This window comes from Melanerpes formicivorus, unplaced genomic scaffold (assembly GCF_026170545.1).
Source record: "Melanerpes formicivorus ecotype bairdi unplaced genomic scaffold, bMelFor1.0.p_v2 SCAF_29, whole genome shotgun sequence".
Classification (NCBI taxonomy): Eukaryota; Metazoa; Chordata; class Aves; order Piciformes; family Picidae; genus Melanerpes; species Melanerpes formicivorus.
Genome location: NW_027142381.1, coordinates 8,964,866 through 8,986,550, shown reverse-complemented (window position 1 = coordinate 8,986,550; position 21,685 = coordinate 8,964,866). Strand labels below are relative to the sequence as shown.

Genomic DNA, 21,685 nt, shown 5'->3' with positions numbered 1-21,685 from the left:
TGTGGCTCTGCCTCTCCATCCAGCCTTGCTGCTGGACACAGGCTGGAATGAGAGCAGCTCTCTTGTGTGCCACCTGCCTGCAGAGAGGAGCGCTCAGAGATCCCCCATTTCTCCTGTGGAGGTGGGGGCAGGCTCGGGAAGGCAGCAAGCAGTGCTGAGCAGGGCCATGGCTGCATGGAGCATGCACTGTTTAGTCAGCACATTTTTTCCATGCAGGCCCTCAGGGCAGTCTTGTACACTTGGACTGGAATGCTGCCCACTTATGGTAGCCAGTTAACGAGGCCAGGCACTCCCAAAGCCGTACACAAACCCTTGTGGAGAATGCCAAGTATCTTGTGATGCACAGCCCACAATTTCCCTCCTGCTTTCTTATGCAATGCCCTTGGTTCCTTGTGCATCAGCAAATGGATGTTCTCTGGTGGGTATCCAGAGAATGCCTGCAAGAGGAAGATCCCTGCTAATATTTCCCAGTTCCACAGTCACCTGTAGTAGAGGGCTTCAGTCTACCAACTGGAGAGCTTTCCTCCTACAGACTAAGATTTCCAGTGCTCAATTTCCAGTGCTCCTAAGAGGAGAGGGCTTAGATAAAGACTTTTTTCACCAGATCAGAAATACAGAGGCAGCGAGCAAAGTAAGTGACTTCCCCCAAACCACAGGATTCATCACATGGCAAACTAATTAAAGCCTGGTCCTGCAAAGTCCTTAGTGCCTATGAAATGTAGAGTGTGTGGGGAATGACAGCCTAATCAAATACTTAACCTGACCCACATTCTTCAGAAAATCCCTAGCCAGCATATCCCACACCACTCCATGCAAATGCACACAAACTCAACTGGCTGCCAGTACCCATCTAAGCCATCAAAAAACCCCAGCAGCTCAGTGTCAGCTCATTTGCCCTGCTCCACTGCCTTCTGTCCTATATTCATATTGCTTCCTCCTCCTCCTCCTTTCCCCCCCCAAAAAAAAATAAATCTCTCTCCTGCATTGCCACATGTGGCTCAGATCTCAGTTTGGCCTTTAAAACCTGGGGTCAATCTTGCTCAAGATAAGGAGGCTATCTTCTTCTATCAGTGAGGGTGCAACTGAATTGCCTGTCAGGACTCCCCATGTCTGACGAGCAGTCCTAATTCTTCTAATAACAGGGAGGTGTGTGGTCTCTGCCCCTGACAGCTCAGTTCTGTGCAAGTCCCTCAGACATTCAGGACATGCAACCAAATGCATCTGCAATCCACTTCCCCGGACCACTTTTCTAGCGTTTCCCTTGTGAAAGCTGAAACCAGAGCGGTTCCACGAGGCCTTAATAAAGCTCCCTCCTACTCATGATATGAATGAACCCACACAGCTATTGCACTCGAGTGTTTATAGTCACTGAAAGATGTTTATAATAATGCCCACTTCATGCACTAGAATTGCACTTATTCTTTACTAGGTAAACGTTTATGTCAAATAAAACACGGCCCTGATCGATTTACAGAAGGTTTGGGAAGGGCTATTTTAGGAAGACTCTCTAAGGCCTTAGTAAGTGACTTGTTTATAAGGAGCACCTGGTTTGCGTGGCTCAGTGTCACCAGTCTTGGTGAACTTGGTAGCTGCTCAGGCCACAGAAGCCTTCAGCCTGGCTGTGCCATGGCTGAAACTGACTAAGCCAGCCCCAGTGTACCAGGGCTGAAAGTGACCAGCCCATGGGGAGATGTACAAGGGGCTGCTGTGGGCTGGCTCTCCGCACACAGCGCCCTTCTGATGCTGTTTGCAAGCTCCAGACGTTCAGGTCCTTGCGGCACTCAGTGTCTGCAGGCAGGTGGATGTCTCTCGTGTTCGGCACAGCCCTCGTCCCAGCCCCAAGCCGAGTGAAAGGTTTGGCTGGAGCCCTCGCCCATAGCCAGACGCTGTCCCAGCCAACCGTGCCCTCTTGCTCCCGGCTGGGTTGGCCGAGCCCAGAGCTGCCCCTGACCCTTTTCCCTTCGGTGAAGCAGGGCTGCGGGCGTCTCCAGGGCGAGCTGCGAGTGCTGCCGTACCTGCGGGAGGGCTGAGGCGGGCAGAAGGAGGTGGTGAGGAGCTGCGGTGGGCGCTGAGAGGGGTAGAGGGAGCCGGCGGGGAGGCGGAGCAGCGCCCGCGGTGCCTCGCCGCCGTGCATGTTAATGCTCGGTAATTGCCCGGGGAGGAGAGGCGAGGCGGGGCGGAGCGAACCGCCGGCTGCCCGCCCTCCTCCCTGCTGCTCCCCCCGCCGCCGCCGCCTCTCCTCCCCGGCCTCCCTGATGCCGAGGAATGGATAGAGCGGCTGCCCTGCGAGCCGCCGGCATGCTGGAGAGGAAGGAGCGGAGCGGCGGCGAGGCGGCGGCGGCCGGCGGCGCGGGGCCCCGGGCGGGCGCGGCGGCGCGGGGCTTGCCGGCCGTGCGGAGCACGCTGCAGCAGTGCGGGCTGCTGCAGGACCTCATCGACATCTCCCTCTCCAACCTGCGCGGGCTCCGCACCAAGTGCGCCGCGTCCAACGACCTCACCCAGCAGGAGATCCGCACCCTGGAGGTACGGGGCCGGGCAGCCGCCGTGGGGTCGGAGGGGAGCCCCGCTACCGCCCCGCGGTTCCTTTTCCCCTTAGCACCGGCGGCCGAGGCCTGCCCCTCCCCGGGGCCGCCGGGCCTGCCCCCTCCCCGGGCGCGCTCCTCAGCACCGGGGGCCGCGCACCCTCGCCGGTGCCCGGGCCGCAAGGCAGCCTCTGCCCCTCTGCCCCGGGTGGAGGGCGGTGTACGAGGAAGGGAGGGAGCCCCATCCCCGCCGCAGCCCTGGCAGTAGCGGCTCAGCCCCCTCGCTGGCTGGGCTGCGGGGCCAGGTTGACCGTGGCAGGGCTGTCCCTGTCCCTCCCGGGGAGGTGCGGGCGGAGCAGGACAGGTGCGGGGAAGCGCCGGGCGGGCCGGGGGTGCCGCTGCCCGGGGCGGCCGCGGGGCGGTCGGAGCTGTCAGGCGGGCAGGGAGAGCTGCGTGCGGCCCCGGCTCCCGTGGCAGGGCTCCGGTGTCGCTGCAGGGAGGTGAGGCGGGGAGCAGAGGCGACTTGAGGCTCTCCAGCAGAGGGTGGGTCACCGCATCACCCGTCCTGGGAGGCTGGGGAGGCTCACGCTCCTCCTCGGGTCGCTGATGTTTGCTTCAGATGGGTCCTGCCCTGTGCTCCAGGCCTGGCTCTGTCCCCCGGGTCGCTGATCTCGGCTTGGCTCCCTTGGCGTGGCTGACAAACGGCACGGCAGTCCGGGCTGGAGAGATGTTTTGCTGTTTAGAGAGGTTATAGGAAACTCTTTAAGCACAAAGCATGTGTGCTGTTGTGATGCTTTCAGAGGAAGCCCGAATCTATACTCCAGTCTGCAATAAGTGTTTGGAAAGGGAATGCAGATGTATTTTTGCTTAGTTCGTTTTGACCTTTAGCTGTTTCCATCACATTTCATTTTACCTTGAGTGCAGGCAGGGTCGCTGTAAGCAGAGTAAACAATAACCCACCCCCCCCTTTCTCTGGGGGAAGTTTCAGGTAAGGAAGGAATGGTCCTGCTCTGCAGCCTAATCCCGGAGGCTGTGGAGCTGGCGTGCTGGGCCTGCGGGAAGCAAGATCATTGCAACAGTGCAGCTGCAACATGCACAGATGCTGCAAAATCCATCACATGGGAGCTGAAGGTTGGGAAAAAAATTGTGAAACAATAGGTGGTAGGTAGCTTTTGGCACAACCTCTTGGGAATCTCTCATTCTTCCTTTCTTCTTCCTCTGCCTTTCTGTGTGTGTGTGTTTGGTTGGTTTGTTTTGTGTGGTTTGCTTTGGGTTTGTTGTTTGTTTTTCTTTTCTTCTTTTTTTTTTGGGGGGGGGGGGGATTTATAGCACTCTTTTTTCCTCCTGCCACCTCCAAATGGCCTTCAAAAGGCTATTCTTTACAGAACAATATTTGTGTGGGCTTTTGGTGACCCTTATTGATGTCTCTTTTAATGTTCAAACAATGCCAGTCAGCATCATTGTGGAAAATGAACCACCAGGGCTTTGCTGGTGGACCTGTTCTGAAGAGAAGCCTTTATCCCCCCAGCACAGAGGCCTGCTGTCATCTTCAGGTTCTTCTCAAAGCAGTAAAAGCTTTGGTGGTGTTTGCTGGGTGTGTGCATTCGTTCCTCTTAAACATTTATCTGCTTCAGCAGACTGGTGCCACAGTCACTGATGATCATAAAATTTATGATAAGGAAAAAATCTTAGCTGAAAAAGAAATTCTCTTTGATGCACAGTCCAGGGAATGAGTTCTCTGGGAATTCAACCAAGTGCTGGGTCTCTGCCAACGTGGGAAGCTGTGGGCATGGATCTGGGTTGTGTGGCCTTTGCTCTGTTCAGTTGCCTGTCCCAAAAGGAGAAAGGAGTTGTCAAGCATAGCCCCAGCCTTGTGCTCGGCTCCCTGTGCCGGGCTGCAGATGCAGAGGACAGCCTGCAGAGATGAAGGTCTGTGTTTGCTTCCCCCAGTTGTAATTTCCCTCAGTGCCCCTGAGGGTGGTGGGCAGCAGCACTGTCTGCAGGTGATGAGCTGCCGGAGTCCTTAGGTGCTGTCAGTGTGCCTGGGCGAGCTGTCGGAAACATGTGTGTGCCCATCGCATGGCATCAGTGGAGAGATGCCCTGGGACTGTATGGAGCTGCTGCTGGCTTGGCTGTGGTGCACTACCCTGGGCAGATTGTGGGCAGCTCCTCCAGGGTCAGCAGTGTCACCAGAAGCTCAGGGATCTCCGGTGCTGTGGCCCTCTGGGTGGCCTTGAGTCGGTGACTGGCTCTGTAGATGGTGATTGGTGGCTGCCGTGCCTGGGAGGGTCCTCTGTGCTTTGGATTTGAATCCACACCTGTCCTCTGCTCTTGTGCAGAAACTGAATCATGGAAAAAGGGCTATGGAAACTAAATCATGGAAAAAGAACTCTGGAAGCTGAGCTGCATTAGTGTAACTGGTAAGGCCACAAGGAAATGATAAAACATGGGACAGATAAAAGCAGCAAACTGGAAGCAGGAAGTGTTTGGGAAAGGAGGGGACTCGACTGGAAGCTGAAGTAGCTCCTGAGGCTGCACCTATGTGATCTGAATGAAATCCAATGTGCTAAGTCAAAAATCAGCTTATTGATTTCCCTTTCTGCTTCTATTTGAAGGGAAGAAAGTGCAGGGAAGCTTCAGTATTGTGCATAGCTCTTGCATCTCTGCAAGTTCTGTAGTGTCTGGTTTTGGTGTCATAACTGTGCACTTCATAGGTGAAGAGACATCTCCTTGAACACTATCTCCTCCATCAGTGAACTGCAGGCCTTCAGACCACCCCTGCCTGTGGGTGGATGCTGCCAGGTGGACCTGGCTGTCTAACCTCCACCCCGGTGCCGCTCAGCCAGCAGCCTGTGCTCATTGCCATTTCTCATCCCAAGGTTAGCACAGCCCTGAAGTTCTGAAAGTAGTTGTGATGTGAATGGAGCCAACAGCCTAAAAGAGCAGTGCAGGTTCATCTAAATGCCTTTGCTACAGCATGGTCCTGCTGGCACCACTTCCCTCTGTGCCAGTTCACAGCTTGGACAGCTGCCATGTATCCTGTGTGCTTCACAGGAGAGAACCTCAACCTCACTGAAGGTATCTGAGTGCACACTTAGAGCCCCAGCTGGCTGAAATGCTCTAGGCCCTTCCTCATTTCTCTTCTGTATGCTCATGGTAGATGGAGATTTCAAAGTGGGTCCTTGGCAGGTAAAGATAAGCTCTCAGAGAGGCTCAGATGAGCGCGGGGTGAACTTTCTGTCATATAGAAAGAAGAGGGGACAGAAAGGGCTCTGGGAATTGCTTGCAAAGAATGCCTTGAGTGTAGATGCCTCACATGAGCTGACCCTGTTTCAGATGTAGGAGGGCCCTTTCTTAGAAGGGCAGGGAGTTTCCCTCGAGTGGAAAGCAGCCTGAGTTGGTTTGGTTATTAGCAGAGCAGGTCCTCTGGTGCCACAGGGTCTTGGGTTTGGGGTTTTGTTTTGTGTTTGTTAATTATATGTTCTACCAAGTAAGTGCTTGAGTGTTCTTTCTACCCAGCACTTTGCTCAGTGGCTTGCTTTCAGTTCTGTCCTAGCAGGTTTACTCATTTCTCAAGTCAACTGCAAAACTGAAATGGAAAAGGGTGCTAACTGTAACCTGTAAGTGAGAGAGCAAAAAGGGTCTTGCCATGTGGGGAGCATTCAGGGTTGCACCAAGCATCCCTGGAAGGAAACAGCTCTGTCAGTCTTGCAACTCTGTTCTTACACTAATCCCTTGCATGACTCTTAAGCTGTTTTGTGCAAAATCAGAAGCATATTACTGCAAGCTGCAGTTCTTTGTAACAGCAGTGGTTCTGGGTTTGGTTAGGAAGCTGCTAATGGGGCTGGGTTTGACATCTGTAGTAGTGAAGCCCATGGAACATTTTGTGCTGCAGCCCAAGGCGGTCTGGAGGTGAGAAGGAAAATACAGCCCTGTGTGCTGGCTGCAGGGGAAGTCCCTGTGGTTCTTCTGCTGGGAACAGCAGAGCAGGTTTGGAGAAGTGTGGCAATTACCAGACTACCTGGGCCACCTTTGGGGTTTTTTTTTTCCTTTCTTTCTTCCCCTGCCATTTTTAACTGCAGCAAAGCTGAGGCAGGACCAGGCTGAACTGAGCCCTGCAGTGTACTCAGATGTGTTTCTCTACCTTGGCTCTTGCATCACAAGAGCTAACTGCAGTGTTTCTGGCATGAAGCTGTCTCCTCACTGGTTATGGTGGGAGTGCTGGGGAGGAGTGGTGGCACACATTGTTCCTGTTCCTAGGAAAAACTGTCCTCAGTGCTCTTTGGGGGGACTGTGTGACGGAGATGATCTTGGCCCTGGGTGTAAAGATCACTTTGGCTTCTGCCTCAGGAGTGGCTTCTGTTAACTAAAGCACCAGCTGAGAAGCCTGACTGCAGCAGTGCTGTGTCACAAACAAGTCAGTCTGCTGCTCTGCTGCTCCACAGGTCACCCTTTCATATTGGCTGGCTGACACCTGGGGATCCAATGTGTTTGAACTTGCTGCGGCGTTATCTCCAGTCGTTCGGCAATCTGGCCAGAGGAGGCTTATCTCCTACCAAGCAACCTCTAAGCAGAAACAAATGCTTGGAGAATGAGGGGAGGCATGAGTGGAGAGGAAGAGGGATGATAACTGCCCAGACTTGCAGAGTGGAAGTTGGGCATGTGGCATGCACAAGGGAAGGAAGACTTTCTGTTTGTAAATTGCATGAGGTGGGAGTAGTGAATATTTCAGGCCAAACTGCAACCTGTAGCCACTTGTTTGTGGGCCTTGTTCAGCTGGAGACTTCCTTTCCCAGCAGCTCTTATGTAAGAGAAGAAAGCCTCTTACTTAATCTTGCTCTTTGCATAGATGCAACACATTTGTTTTGCTTAAAAGTCTCTTTTCTGTAGGATTCTCTTAAAGTTGTGCACTTGGTTGTGGGAGATAGGCTGCAGCAGAGGTGGTTTGACTGGGAAGGAAGGAGATCTATATTATTTTCAAGTGTGTAGGCATCTTCTTTGGGACAGCTTGTCTCTGTATATGATGAGAACTTGCACATCATAGTGGAATTTAGCTCATCTCCTACCACTGATTTGCTATAAATGATGACACAAAAAGTAAGCAGCAGTGTTTTAGCTGGAGTTTCCAGGACAAGCTGTGATGAGTAGGTTGTCATCAAGATGAAGATAAGACAAGAGAGCCCTCAGTTTTCTCTCAAGGTCTGTGTGTGTTTCTTGGGTTGGATTCTGTGATGCACTGACTGGGAAGCAAGAAAGGAAGGATCAGAGCAAGGCTTCGTGCTGCATTTCTCTCTCTAAAGACCACTGGTGTGGCCACTGGGTTATGTTAAACCAGGACTATTCCCACTCATCTTCACACAGAGTCAGCTTGGAGACCCTTAGCAGCAGCTGAGCTCCAAAGCAGCAGCTCAGCAGAGCCTGGAGCCCTCAGTGTGCAGTGTACGTGCCTGCAGACAGTAGCAGGAACCCACAATCTGCCGTGCCAGGCAAGCCCCAGTGCCTGATTCTGATATTAGTGCACCTTCAGAACTGATCTAATCGGTGAAGCAGCCCAGCCTGAAGCTCAGCTGTAGCTGGCTCAAGCCATGGATGTCACCAAGCTTGCACAGATACCACCTGAGCAGGGCTGGGCTGTCTCTCAAGTTCAGGTGCTAGCTGTTAACTGCATCTCACCCAAGGAAAACCCCGGTTAGGGTTACAGCTGCGCACTAGTGACACATTTACAGCTCTGACTCAGCCTGGTGGCACACAACTGTCTCACCTGGCTTTGCTCATAAGTAGAGGAACACTGAACAGAAGAAGTCGTGTGGCACACCAAATTTAAGCTTCAAAGGATTGCCATGGAATCCTTCAGATGCTTGAGGGGTAAGCCCTCACCTTCCCTTTAAGGCTCACCTTCCCTTTAAGCCTTTAAGGCTGAGGTTCCTTAGGCTTCCTTTCACCCACAGGGAATTATTGTATTTTATTCTTTTTCCTGAAAAGGAAAATTGTCCTGAAAGCCAACCTGGCTCCCTGACTGGGCTGGGGCTGGGAGAATGTACTGGCTAGATTGCTGCTGTTCTGAAAGGCACAGGATGATGTACAGATGACAACACCCAGAGACACTGACTCAGCCATCTCCTGCAGACTTCCCTCCCTGCTCATTTCTTGCTCCCATGGAGAAATCCCACAGGGCTGATGCCACCAGCAGCACCCTGTTGCCACAGGCAGCAGACTGGGGGGTGGGGATAGAGGCTCTTTCAATCTGCAGGCACACCTGCTCCACAAGAAAAGGGTTGTTCTTCCAAGACATAGCTTGTGAGCAGTTGTGCATAGCAGTGTCACAGTCACTCCTGCTTCTTGATGGCAGCCTGAAGCCAGCCAAAAACTAGCGCTAAGAAACAGTTTGGGCAGTCTGGGTTGGCTTTGACTGCAGCTGTTCCTTACTGGCATAGCTCAGGTGTGATCCATGCCCCCAGAATCTAGGACAGGATCAGTCCTAGGTTAAACTAGAGAAACTCTGTGTTGCTGATAAGGTGGGAGGGCAGCTGAGAGCCACCAAAGAGGTGGGCAGCTGAGAGCCACCAAAGAGGTGGGCAGCTGAGAGCCACCAAAGAGGTGGCCAGATGTGTCTTTTGCCTTAAACCAGAGCTGCACAGAACTCTGTGCCACCCACAGGTCCCAGAGGCATGTCCCAGCCCAGCTCTACTCCCACTGCAGGCACTCCAAGGAACATGAAGCAATCCTTGCTGCAGCTGCAGTGTCCACCTGAACCTGTGCTCACTGACAGGCAGCAGTCCTGTGGCTGAGCTCCCTGTGTTGTGAGCCTGCTTTTTGCAGCAGCTGTTTAAATTGAGCCCTGGAGTGTTCCTGAGGTGGAAACTCAAACCTTAGCTTACCTGTGGTCTCTCTGGGCATGTGTGCATCACAGCCCAGCCTGAGAGCCCTTTGTTCATCTTTCTCTAAGTGCAGCACAAATGTCTTCAATCTGAGCTGCTGGGGCTGTGGGTAGATGGAAGATGCAAGTCTCATGGATTGGGCACCTCAGTGTGTGTGCAGAGTGTGTGCCTGGATGGCTGTGACTCCAGTACACTTTCCATGCTTTAATGAATGGGGGTGGGGGAAGAGAGAGCTTCCTCTTGTGTTGTTTTTTGGCAAGGAGTTTCAGGTGTTTCTCTGGTTATGCTTGAAGAGGTGGTTGGAGGGGAGAGTGTTAAGAGCTGGAGGTGAATGCCCATGGCATCCTCTGCCTAGAGTGACCAGAGGGCAAGGCTTTGTCATTCCTTTTCTGGCTGGAGAGAAAACCTAATTTGTACTGGGTGCATCTTGGGGAAGCACAGAAGAATCACAGGACACCATCAGTGGAAAAAGCAATGGTGCTTTGATCAGGGCTTACAGAATGTCTCTGATATGATGATTATTAGTTATGCCATATGGAAGAGCTCTAATAGCAGAAGCTGTGAGATCCACTTTAGAGCAGTAATTAACATCACACTGAGGAATCTTGCTGGGATGCAGCAGATCCAGGCCCTGGTCTGGTCTGAGCTGCCAAAACAGGTAATTGACCACGGGTTTCAGAAGGCAGCCAGGAGCCTGGGTCCCTGAAAACCTCTGAGAAGCCTTTTGCAAGTAAGTTGAGCAGGGCAGGTGAGCACTTTCCTGCCCAGTTCTACTCTCCTGATGTGCCTCTGAAGCAAAGGTTTGTTGATGTGTCAAAGAACTTTCACTTCTCTTTGAAGCAATCTAAATTTAGAAAGGAAGTTTTGAGCTGCTCATTGCTGGGGAGTGTGTGTGTGGGGAGGGCTATTGTTGAGGCTTGCAGGTTCCAGAGTGAGGTTTTATTTGTGCTGAATAAGCTGGAAAGAAGATAGAATGTTTTGGAGATTGAGAAGTTCAAGCAGGCATCACCACTAAATACAGCAGGCAGGGGAGGTGAGTGGATCTGTCAGCAGGACAGCTACTGGAAGAAGTGTGTCAGTGCCCCTTGGGCTGCTCTAGGAGATCCCCTCCATGCCTGCTTCCTCCCAGCCCATCCTTAGAGCACAGAGAATTTTCCAGTACGAGTTTTCACCTTGCAGAGCAGCCTCTGCTTCTTCTCTTAGAGCTTTGGGACAGGCTTGCCCTGCTGAAATCAGCAGAAGTCCTCAGAGTTTGTTGTTTAAAGCTTCCTGACGTTTGTAGACATCCCCCTCTTGAAAAACTGCTCTTCATCTGCCAAGCAAAACACTTCAGCTTGTGAAGCCTTTTGTCTTTCTGACCCAAACTGAAACTTTCCACAAAGTCAAACATTTCTTGTGAAAACTTCTGCCTTGAGCTCTCCCAGAATGCCTACAGAGAGCATTGTGAGAGCCTCCGAGCAGCACCAGGCAGCAGAATCAAACTCTCTCAGTGCAGACCAGATGCAGTATCCCTCCCTCCCATCTTGGTGAGTTCTGGAAGCTCTGCCCTTGCCTATTCCCCTGTGCTTTAAGGACACAGCTGAGTAAAACACACAGGTATTGTTATCAGGAGACTGGGCCCTATGGGGACATTTGCATAGGCTTTCAACCTGCTCCCTCTGCCAAATAAAGCTTTACTTTTTGTCTTTTTCCTCTTTTTTCCTTTGAAACACGAGGGTGTCTGTAAGAGGAAGGAGGTCATGGTGTTGAAGTAAGCCAAGGTGAGCACAAACACCAAGGGCTCCCAGCATTTGCTCACACAACTAAGCTGGGAGAGACAGCAGAGTAGGGCTCAAAGGGCTTGTCAAGCCCATTTGTGTTAGGGCAGGACATTGTCTCTGTGTGTCTCTGTGTGTCTCTGTGTGTGTGTGTGTGTGTGTGTGTGTGTGTGTGTGTCTGTCTGTGTGTGTCTGTGTGTGTTAAAGCTGCTCTGGTCTTGCTTTGTGGCTCAGGTGTGATCTTTGTAGAACCACCGGCTGGCTGCTCCAGGCCTGATTTAAGCACTGCTGTGCTGCTGGCATTTTGTGGGGGGTATAGAGAGGCAGAGTTTCTGTAGGGCACCTCTCAGTGCACCCCAAATTCCTGGGACATTTGCAAGTCCTGGCTTGGGACTTGAGTGGTTGGAAGGCTTGGAGGGAGCAAGGAGAGCTGCTGTAAAGCCAAAGGTCTTTAGCTCCTGCACTGAAGCAGTGGCTGGCTTTGTGCTGAGGCAGCATTTGTGGGAGACATGGCCCTGCTTTTTGTGGGCTTTTCATGATGATGTAGGGTGCAGAAATCCCCTCTTAGCATCTGGCTAAGTGGTCCTTATCAGCTGTCATCTGGCAGTCTGGAACTGGAGGCACAGCTAACTTAGCCAGAGCTAGCTGCAGAGCTCTGCTAGGCTGCCACTAATGTTTAGGTTTTGATTCTTATGGCAACTGAATCTACAGCAGTGCCAGCTGCCACGGCATGCTCCAGTTCCACTGATGTGTTCTTTCCTCATTTTCTTCAAGTGGCCTCAGTTGCCAAGAATAACTACTTTGAGGTCTGAGGAGAAGAGCTTTGAAGTGAATGGCCACCTCACAAGCCAGGGCTTCCAGCTGAGGGGAGCAGCCTCTGTCCCTTCAGCTGAGTGAGCAGGGAGTGCTTTGGCAGTGCTGCAGCTCTGCTCTTGCTTTGCTCTCTGCAGCCAAGCTGCCTTTGCCCTGTTCCATAGCAAAGGGGCAGATCCTGCCTGCAGCATTTCACTGTCTCATTTCTCAGTGTCCTGTTGAGGTGCTGTGCCAAGAAGGGTGACTTGAGGGACTCAACATCTGGCTTTGAGGCAGCCAGGTTTTGGGGAGGGGGCTGCAGAGCAGACATCAGCAGGCTGTATTTCTTCTTAAATGCCTTTGGGCATTGCTGTGGTGGTCAACTTTTGTGAAGCTACCAAGTGCTGAGCTCATTACTGGCTTGACTGCCACCAGCAGTCCTCTACACAACCTTCCTCAAACAGCTTGGCACTTCCATGACTGCTGCACTTCCCAGCTGTAAATGCTTTCCAGCCTGCTTGCCTAAGAGATTAGGTACTTGCTCTCCAGGTGCCCAAATGCCACTCCTGAGGACAGTCAGTCCTCTTGCTGTCACTTCAGATGCCCAAAGGCAGAATGAAGGCATGACCTCCAGAGCAGGCAGCATCAGACAGGTGCAGATCACCACAGCTCAACAGACACAAAGCTACCTTCTCCTGAATGATGTCCTCATGTTCTGATGAGCTGCTGCTTGCCATCTGCTTTTTAACAGTCATCATATCATTATCTGTTCTGCCAGAGACAATTTAATTAGATCCTCTTTCAGTGGGTTTTAATCAAGTGTTATGGGGTGGCTGGTAAATTATTTACAGCCGTATCACTTGATGGAACATTTGGTCTGCTAAAGGTATCATGTAAGTGACATATCTGCAGCAAAGTCTGCAGCTGGCTTCCACTTGGGACCCCACCTGTGTTCCTTGGGGTTACCCAGTTGACATGAGATGAGTGTCAGGCTATGTGAGCCCACTTCCCTTCACAGCAGTGGGAACCCAGTGTGACTGTGCTGAAAAGAAAGGAGTGGAAGCACTTCAGAATTAGGGTAAGAGCTGAATTTAGCTCTAGTCTCTGCTGGCTCAGTTCTTTTCTAAGTGCCTTTCAAGGTTGAATACCTTCAACAGTGTGGCCTTGACTCTCACTTGAAGCTCCACCTATTTAAACAAAAGTGCTGCTTCAGACTCGGTCTGATGTAAACTGAGAGGGTTTTGAACAGGCAAGGGAGTAAAAGGCAGCACTCACACAGCAGAGATAACAAAGTGAGAAGGTGGATGGGTTTTGGAGTGCAGAAGGCTTCTTTCTCTGCCTTGTTTCACCTGTCCCTTAAGGGGGTGAAAATTTTGCAGCTGCAAGATACCTCCTTTTTGATCTGGTCAGGTGCTTGTCTCAGCAACATGACTGCTTCCCAGATCAGCTCCCAGTCTCTGAGAGAGCCCCAGCATGGGAGGACTCCCCCTGCCTCCGCCCAGGCAGAGCTGTACGTTTATAGCACTAACTGTCTGCCGTCCGTTGTTTACATAGCCTCTAGTGAAATGCAGTTGGAAGATACTTAATCAGAGCTGTGGAAACCTTATTCCAGGTGTTTATTATGCTTATTTGGTATTTACAATCAGCATAAGCTTGGGTGTGTTAACACTTGGGGTGCAGGCTGTAGATGCAGCTCAGGTTCCATTCGTCACTGGAAAATTACTAAGTACCTCTGAAGATGAGTTTGGCTTCCTTGCTTCTCAAATTCCTTCCAGTCTGGGGTTTAAATGAATAGTTTTGCAGGTTCTTGGTGGTGCCTTGCCTCACTTGATGGACTCTCAGTGCTGAGGTAGAGAAAGACAACTCAGCTGAAGCTTTGTGACCTGATCCAGAACAGAGGGCAGTAATGTGCCCTCATTTTGAAGCACAAATCTCAGCTGAGTGCATGGAGCAAGGATATTTGACACACTGCTGAAGGCCATACCTGACATCAGGCCAGAGACTTCACCCTGATTGTACTTCTCCTGTGCACATGTTAAAGAAGCACATCCCAGACTGATTTGCCCTCAGCATCAGATCTGTAAATGTTGATGCAGGAATTGTCCAGGCTTTAGCTGCACAAGCACAGCACCTGGTGGTGTTACCTTCCACAGTGTTTAAAACTGGGCTTGAAGGGAGATGTGGTCATTGGCAGAGCCCTGTCTGCAGCTCTGCTTCCACTGCTGCTCTCCAGCATGCAGCCATGCCCACAAAAGGCCTCCCTGCCCTCAGAAGCCTGATGCTCCCAGATCAGAAAGTTGGAGCCTACTACATCTCAACACCAGTGCACAAGGATGAAGAGCTGTTACCATGGTTACAACCCCAGGGGATGAGAACTTCCAGCTTCAGTTTCTTGCATCACTCATGGGGCCGTGCCGTCTGTGGAAGGGTTTCGTTTGTTCACACCTAGCTTTGAAGTCTCCACCACAGAAATGATTACAGGAATGCTTTCAAGTCCAATGACTCCTGAGCTCTTCCTCTGCATTGCTGTTTTTTTAAGAGCTTGAACCCTTTCCTGGGGCTGATAATGACCTATGAGGATAGTGAGGAATCAAGAATAGCAGGCAGCAAGGTGACCCTGCCATTGCCTAAGCCGTGCATTCTTTCACGGGGTGAGTGCAGATGTTTAACCTCAGCACTTCAGGAAATGGTGTCCAGGGAGGTCTTGGAACCCTCCCTCCCCACAAGAGACCAACGGACAGTTTAGCAGGTCATTGTCTCCTGTTGGAGATCACCATTGTCCTGAGCCTTTGGTGAAGGAAGAGGCTAATTTACACTCCGGCTGTGGGGATGTGTCTGCATGCCTTGAAAGGCTGCTCAGAAGGAGGAACTGGGGTGAGAAGTTGTGTGCTCTACAGTTCCCCCCTGCATTCAACCCTGCTCTTTTATTCTCCAGGATGCCCCAAGACAAGAAGGGAGTGTTTGAAGGCTCCTAAGTGAAAGTGAGCAGGTTATGCTCTCAGCTGAAGGCACTGACAGCACTCAGCCTGCTCTTGAGAGCACTGCTGCCAGCCACAGACCTTCTAACCCGTCTTGGCAGGCAGCTGGGGCAGACACCTTTGAGACACACTGCCTGTAGTCCTGCTGCTGTCCAGTGTTTGGGAGACAGCACAGTGTGGAAGCTGGGATAGGAAAGGACTTCTCTGCATGTTTGTTGCACTGCAACTCTCACATCAGAGTGGCATTACAGGTGGCATGGCTGTGAGGCACATGGAGCCTTGGCATTGCTTATGTGGACTGGGTACCTGAAGCACCCTCCTGACAGCTTGTCTGCTGCCCTCAGTGGTCAGGCTCAGGTGAAGCTCTGGAGTGTGTAGCTTTCTAGCCTGCTCCCTTTCCTTCCAGCTGTGGTGTAACCCAAAAGTTTCCCCTCTCTTTCTCCTGCTGCTGTGCTCGTTGGCTTCAAACACATCATTGCTAGCTTGAAGCTTTGTGCAGCCCTGGAAGAGTAGCAGCAGAAGGCAGGTAGCTCCTGTCACTGAACCAGCACTCCCCTCCCCCAGGCTTGGCTATTATTTATGCAACGTGATCTAACCCAGGGTGGCTGGGAGCCGATGGTCCAGAGTTCATTTCCAGTTATTATTGTAGCCCAGAGTCAGCCTGGTTAGAGGAGCTGCTTTCCAGCACACAGCATATACCCTTGGAGAGCACAAACAAGCTCCAGCTCAGCTTTGCTTAGCCTCATGCAGAAGCTGTTTCTGCTGAGCAGGAAAAGCAAGCTGGAGTTGCAGCACTGCAAGAAGCTGCTTCAGCACCCAGCCATAGCAAACTAAGGTCTCTCCCAAGTAGAGTCGATGCACAAGGAGGGCTGATCTGCAAGGGGTGCTGGAAGCTTCTACTTTCTAGAGATGTGTTGAGTACAGTTCATCACTGTGCCTCTGATCTCCTGAGCTAGGGCATAGCTGAAGAAAACATCTGCAGAGCTACCTTGCTAGGCTGGGGGTCAGACTGTGGTGGCCCTGGCAGATGTGGCTGCTCTGAACAGCCTGAGCAATGAGGCCTGCTGTCAGGAGCCTCTTGTGGGCTGTGGATTTGCCTGCTCTGGAGCTCAGCCATCCTACCTACCAGTAACTGGGCTAAGTCATCTTAACTGCAATGTTTTTTACTGTCTAGGATACTACTAGAAATCCTTCCCAGGGAAGATCACCCAAGGCCCTGGCTTTGAAGGCAGGCACGTTCCAAAGTTGTTGGCATGGTGTCCTAGACTGGAGATTAAAGGGGCTGAACTGGGTGAATCACTCCCCTCAGAGGATGACGTTCCAGCGTTGTGGTGCCACCTCTGGTGTTGCTACAGTCCCGGCAGCAGCCAGCTGAAGGTACCAGAGCCAGAGTCGGTGAGGGTGCTCGGCTGCTAGCAGGAAAGCCTCCCTCAACACACCAGCACAGCAGGGTTCAGGTGTGAGGCTGAAGAGAAGCTTTGTCCAGCTCAGGACCCGTGCTTGGAGATGAGACTGCCTCATGGTAATTCCCTCATTGCCTCGCTGCAGGCAGTAATCTGTCTGCTGCCCTGGGAAACAGGGGTCAGGCAGCTCCTGGAAACGCACCGGCGGCAGAGGCTGTCCAGCTCCAAGGTGAGGTTTAGCAGGGCAGCCCAGGCTGAGCTGCAAGGGTAGCCTCTGAGCTGAACAAACAGGTCACACAGGTTTGCAGACACTCTGTCCCATGCCGGCAGAGCACAGAGGCTGCAGCAGCAGGATGCTCTCGGCTAGGAGCAGCACCGACACTCTGTAAGATCAAAGGTGAGCAGAGCTGAGGCTCCGTGCAGCAGCAGTGCTTGAGCTTTGTTTAGCAAGAGTCCATCAGAATAGCCACTAATTTAAGGTCTTTGCAGTTAATAATTAAGTCCCTCCTACAAACACCACTGATGTCATTAAATGGTCTTTCCTTTAGGGAGACACCAGTTTGGATGCCACAGTCTGACCACTTGTGCCCTATTTAGGGACCAGAGGTCACATCCTGCTTTGTCTCTGCAGGGGCGACTCCTGCTCTTCCTGTTGCCTCACTCCTCTGTTGGTGTCCCTGCAGAGTAGCAGGGGGAGTAGGAAGGAAGGAGAGCTGCTCCAGTACAAAACCTCATTCAACACACAGGCCAAGAAACCAGCAAGTGAGCAGCAGTTTGATAGCAGAGTGACAGAGGGGAGCTCATGCACGTAGCTCACTTCAGTGACTGCAAAACAAGCTCAGGAAAAAGGCAATAAATAAACCTCTGAGGGTCCCTTCCAGCCCACTGCAATCTCTGTCAGCCTGCAAAGCCTTTCTGCAGCACCATTCTCCTGCTTCAGAGCAGTTCCCTGCATCAGCCCTCTGCAAGCAGTGCATCCGTGAGGAGTCTGAGCTCTTCTGCACTGGGGAATCAGGAGTGTTTTGGAGAAGTGATTCCTCAGGTGTCTGTGGAATTGCTGTGCTCATTGTGAGATGTGGCATGAGAGCTCCCTGCTGGGAGACCTGTCTCAGACCTTAGGCATGAGGTGCTCTGTTTCTTTCCTTTCTCTTCCCTGGCAAGGCAACTGCCCTTCAGGGGAGTTTGCCTCACATTAGTGCTCCTGATTCTGAGCTGGGACACACAGGAACTGGCAGGATAAGCCCTGTGAGTTTGTGTTTGCTGTCAGAGGAGGAAAGAGAGCTGAGCTGGGAAGCACTTTGCACAATTCCCACTTACTGATGGCATATCCAGCCCTAGAGGAGGGAGAAAGAAGCAATCCCTTGCCTCCATTCGATGTTGTAATTGTTTCAGGACTCTTTCTAGAGCTGAGCTGTGGGTGACCTGCTTTCTACTTGGCAGCTGAATCCCAGTTATGCTTGCAGAGAGTTTTCATTCTGCAGCTGGTGCCTTGGTGCCCAAGGCTCTGGAAGCATCCTCTAAAACTGAGGAGCATGCTGAAAATCTCTGACCCCACTGCATGGCAGAGCACACCACAGCTCTGCTCTCCTCCTCTTAAGAGCTGAAATAAGGCAGCCTGCTCTGTAGGCTCAAAGCACTTAGAGCAGGGTGGGTTTAGTGCATTTTGCTCTTTCTGGCAGTCCCAAAGTGCAGCCTCATGGCAGCTTGTTCAAATAAAGCTCTTTTGCTGGTTTGAAAGACACTTCCAGAGAAGGTGGCAAGTTGCCACATTCCAGTTAAGCAATTTCCTATAGCTGACTTTTTTTTCAAACCCACATGGTTTTCTCAGCCATCTCTCCTCCACTGTTCTCTGCAAGAAGCACAAAAACCCAGTATCACACAACCCTGAAGCCTCCAGCCCCGTATTAATTCCTGTCCATTCGAGGTCCTTTGGGAAGCCACAGGAGGCCAATGTCTCTCAGGGCTCTGTGCTTTGATTCATAGAGTCACAGAATGGCTGAGGTTGGAAGGGACCTCAGAGATCAGGGCAGGGACACCTCTGAACTGGACTTGGCTGCTCAAGGCCTCATCCAACCTGGTCTTGAACACCCCCAGGGAGGAGGCAGCCACAGCCTCCCTCGGCAACCTGTGCCAGAGTCTCACCACTCTCCTGCTGAAGAACTGCTTCCTCAGCTCCACTCTAACCCTGCTCTCCCTCAGTTCCAAACCATTCCCTCTTGTCCTGTCTCCAGACACCCTCAGGAAGATTCCCTCTGCAGCCTTCCTGTAGGATCCCTTCAGCTACTGGCAGGCAGCTCTCAGCAATATTGATATCAACTGTGGAGTACATTTTCTTTAACCCTTTTTTCCCCTTTCTGAAAGGGTTCCCTGGTTAGAACAGAGTTTGGTGCAGACCCCAGAGTTTTGATAGCTGCAAAGCTGTTAGCTGCTCTGGGGAAATCTGCTCCTGGGCTGCCACATGCTAGTATATAAAAAAGGGATGGCTGAAAGTGGTGTCCAGCAGTGTCCCAGCAGCTGGAGGGTGTCCAGCAGTGTCCCAGCAGCTGGAGGCTCTCCAGCTGTGTGATGCTGAATTCTTCTTAGACTGTTGCTAACAGAGACATCTTTACACAATGAAATGAAAGCTTTAATGTGAACGAGGTTTTGTCTTTTTCTTCCCTCCTCTTTCACTTGGCTGCTCACCTCTTCTGCCCCAAGGATACTCAGATGCATTCCAGGAATCCACTGCTTGCTGGTGAGAGGTTTCAGGGGAGGCAGAGCTGCTAGCAGTGAGTAAACTCCGTTTGTCTCACCGTGAGACCGGAGCACGGAGCCTTGGCTCTGGTGTCTGTAACCTGGGGGGGAAACTCCAGTTCTGAGGAGCTGTGGCATTGTTAAATGAGTGTTTGCCTTCCTGGGGTGGATTTGCCCTTTTTTTATCCTTTACTGCAGCAGATCTCAAGGGCAGCTAAGGATTAGAATGCTTGGGAATCCTGCCCTTGGAGATGCCAGCTTCTGGTGAGGAACGAAGGAGTGGCTGCTGAGCCAGGTGCAGCAGCACTGCTCTGTCTGCCGCTAGGCTACAGCTGCAGACAGTGAGGCTCCCTCAAAACGCTGTGCTCTTCCCTGCTGAAGCAAGAGAGCAGCAGTGACTGCCTGGCTAAATTCAGTGGAAGGCTCTGTGTCCTCTGACACCAGGTTTTGGCAGGTGCATTTAGAAACTGATTTAGGAACTGATTGAAGAACATCTGCTGAGTGATGGAGAAGGGAGAAGTCCTTAAGGTAGTGAGGTGTGCTGTAGCTTCCTATTTGGGGGTGACTGTGCTCACTCCTCTCCCTTTCTCTTACCATTTGAAGAAGGTGATTGGCAGTGTTGCAGAGGCAAGGCTGAACATGCAGGGTTTGTTGGCAGGCACTCTATGGAAATGGACTCCAGAACGTGGAACGCTGGGCTGAGGAAATCCGTGAAGCTGGGAAATCAGTTTCAGATAACTTCAGTATTCTTTGAAGCAGGTCACAGCTGGGAAGCTAATAATAGCCTGCTGCTCATTCTTTGCACTTTTCAGATGGTACTGTAAACACTCCAGCAGGATTTGTAAACCCCCCTTGCCAAAACACGGAGGAGAAACAGGACTAGGGAGAAGGGATGGAGGTGGGAAGTTCCTTGGTTTAAGACCTCCTGGATTCAGAAGCTGGATAGTAAAGCAAGGCTGCTGATGCTTAGGGAATCCTGCTGTTCACTCATCACGTGGTGGCTGAGCAGATGTAAGGGCTGTGTCTGTGGAAATCCTCAGAGCAGCTGAGCTGTGGCAGCAGAGCTGATGTGCTTGGGTTTCCAACGAGCCAAACATCAGGAAGGCAGCACCTGGGCACTGCCTCAGCGCCTGTGAGATGGTAAGAAGCTGGCTGCAGCACTGCTGGATCCCTCAACCATCTCTAGGCTTTGTTACTCTGGAGCAGTGCTGAGGAGGGATTGCTCCCAGCAGAGGTTTCTGCCACAGCTGGCAGGAGCTGTAGGGTACCAATGGCTTTGGGACTCTTTCCCCTTTTGTGTTCCAGTGTTCTGAGGGGAGCTGAATCTTCAGCAGAGCCTAACTTATCCCTGGCCCTTTTGGAAAGATAAAGATTCAGTACTGTAAATGAAAGGAGTCTGAAAAAGAACCCAGCAGTGGTCTTTGCAGAATGGCAAAGAGCTGCTTGGCAGCAGAGAAGAATCTCAAAGTTGAAGGAATGAGTTTGTGTCCAGCGCTCAGAACTGCCTTCGCCGGCAGAAAAGGACAACATAGAATCCCTTTGTCTTTGCCCTGCTCCTTCGGAGGGGAACATTTCCATTACAAAGTAGCCTGCAGCTCGCTACAATGGCTTTTTATTTTCTCGTAAGCAGTCGTGGGGGGTTTGTCAGTTCTGGTGGCTGCCACTCAGCAGAGTCCCTCCTCTGATGCAGTCATCTGAGCAAGAGATGGAGCAGAAATCCTCAGCCCCAGAGGCTGCTGAACTGCTCTCCAGCGGATAACCAGAGGAGATACTTTAACACAAAAGGGATCTAATGAAGCCCATGCAGTGCAAGGGGGGTGATGAAGGAGTATTCTGAAGTGTTTGCTAAGGAGCCTGAAGAGTGTGAAAAGTGCAAAGCTCAGCAGATAGAATAGAGGTGAACAAGTAGATAAATCCCCTTGCAGAAATGTCCCTGCAGGCATCTCTTCATCTTGGAGGGATCAGGAGATCTGGGTGGAAGTGGGGGGCAACTGCAAGACCTTTCCTGCTCCAGAGACCCACCTGGAGTGAAAGCTCAGGCTGGGATTTTTCCCAGATTCTGCACAAAGTAATGGTTGGGCAGAGGCAAGCTGCCTGAAATCCCAGCCAGAGCTGGCACATTTCCTCCCATTATCCACTTCAAGCAGAGGTGAAGTGCTTTCAGGGCAGGCTTTCCGTAGAGAAAGATGTTTTGAGACCTTCCATTTGTTTTGTGGAAGGCTTTGAAAATGAGGAACTTAGCAAAAGCACTTTGAGGGAAAAGTCTTGGGTCTTGCTTTAAGCAAACTCTTTGTGCTGCTGCACTTCCCTTAAACAAAACCAAAGAACAAACCCAACCCCAAAGCTCTCACCTCCTCTTCTGACGAGGCACAGAGACCAGTGCTGCCTGCAGCTGCTGTGGAAATTCACTGGAGGAATGGATCTTTCAGCTGGCTTGAGGATGGCAAATTTGTGGCCTGTTGTCTCTCTACCTGCCTGTGATCATTTTTCAGGGGCTGATTAGAATTTCTCCAGGCTGTTGACTGATGCCAAAGAGCTGGAGCAGCACTGTCTGTCATGTGCCAGTTCCTGCCTGTCAGTCTCCTCTGTGTTTTTCCTCCTACAGCTCTCACTAGGTCAGCA

At 51.7% G+C, this 21,685-nt stretch overlaps 1 protein-coding gene across 2 annotated transcripts in view; it reads left to right on the top strand.

Moving 5' to 3' along the window:
- The first annotated feature begins 2,214 nt into the window (after positions 1 to 2,214).
- KSR1 (kinase suppressor of ras 1) overlaps positions 2,215 to 21,685 on the top strand; it is a 61,055-nt gene continuing 41,584 nt past the window's right edge. For both annotated transcript variants that reach the window (XM_068154922.1, XM_068154921.1), the window contains exon 1: positions 2,215 to 2,523. In XM_068154922.1, coding sequence (XP_068011023.1) covers positions 2,266 to 2,523 — 258 coding nt within the window. In that variant the 5' untranslated portion in view covers positions 2,215 to 2,265. The remainder of the gene's footprint in view (positions 2,524 to 21,685) is intronic.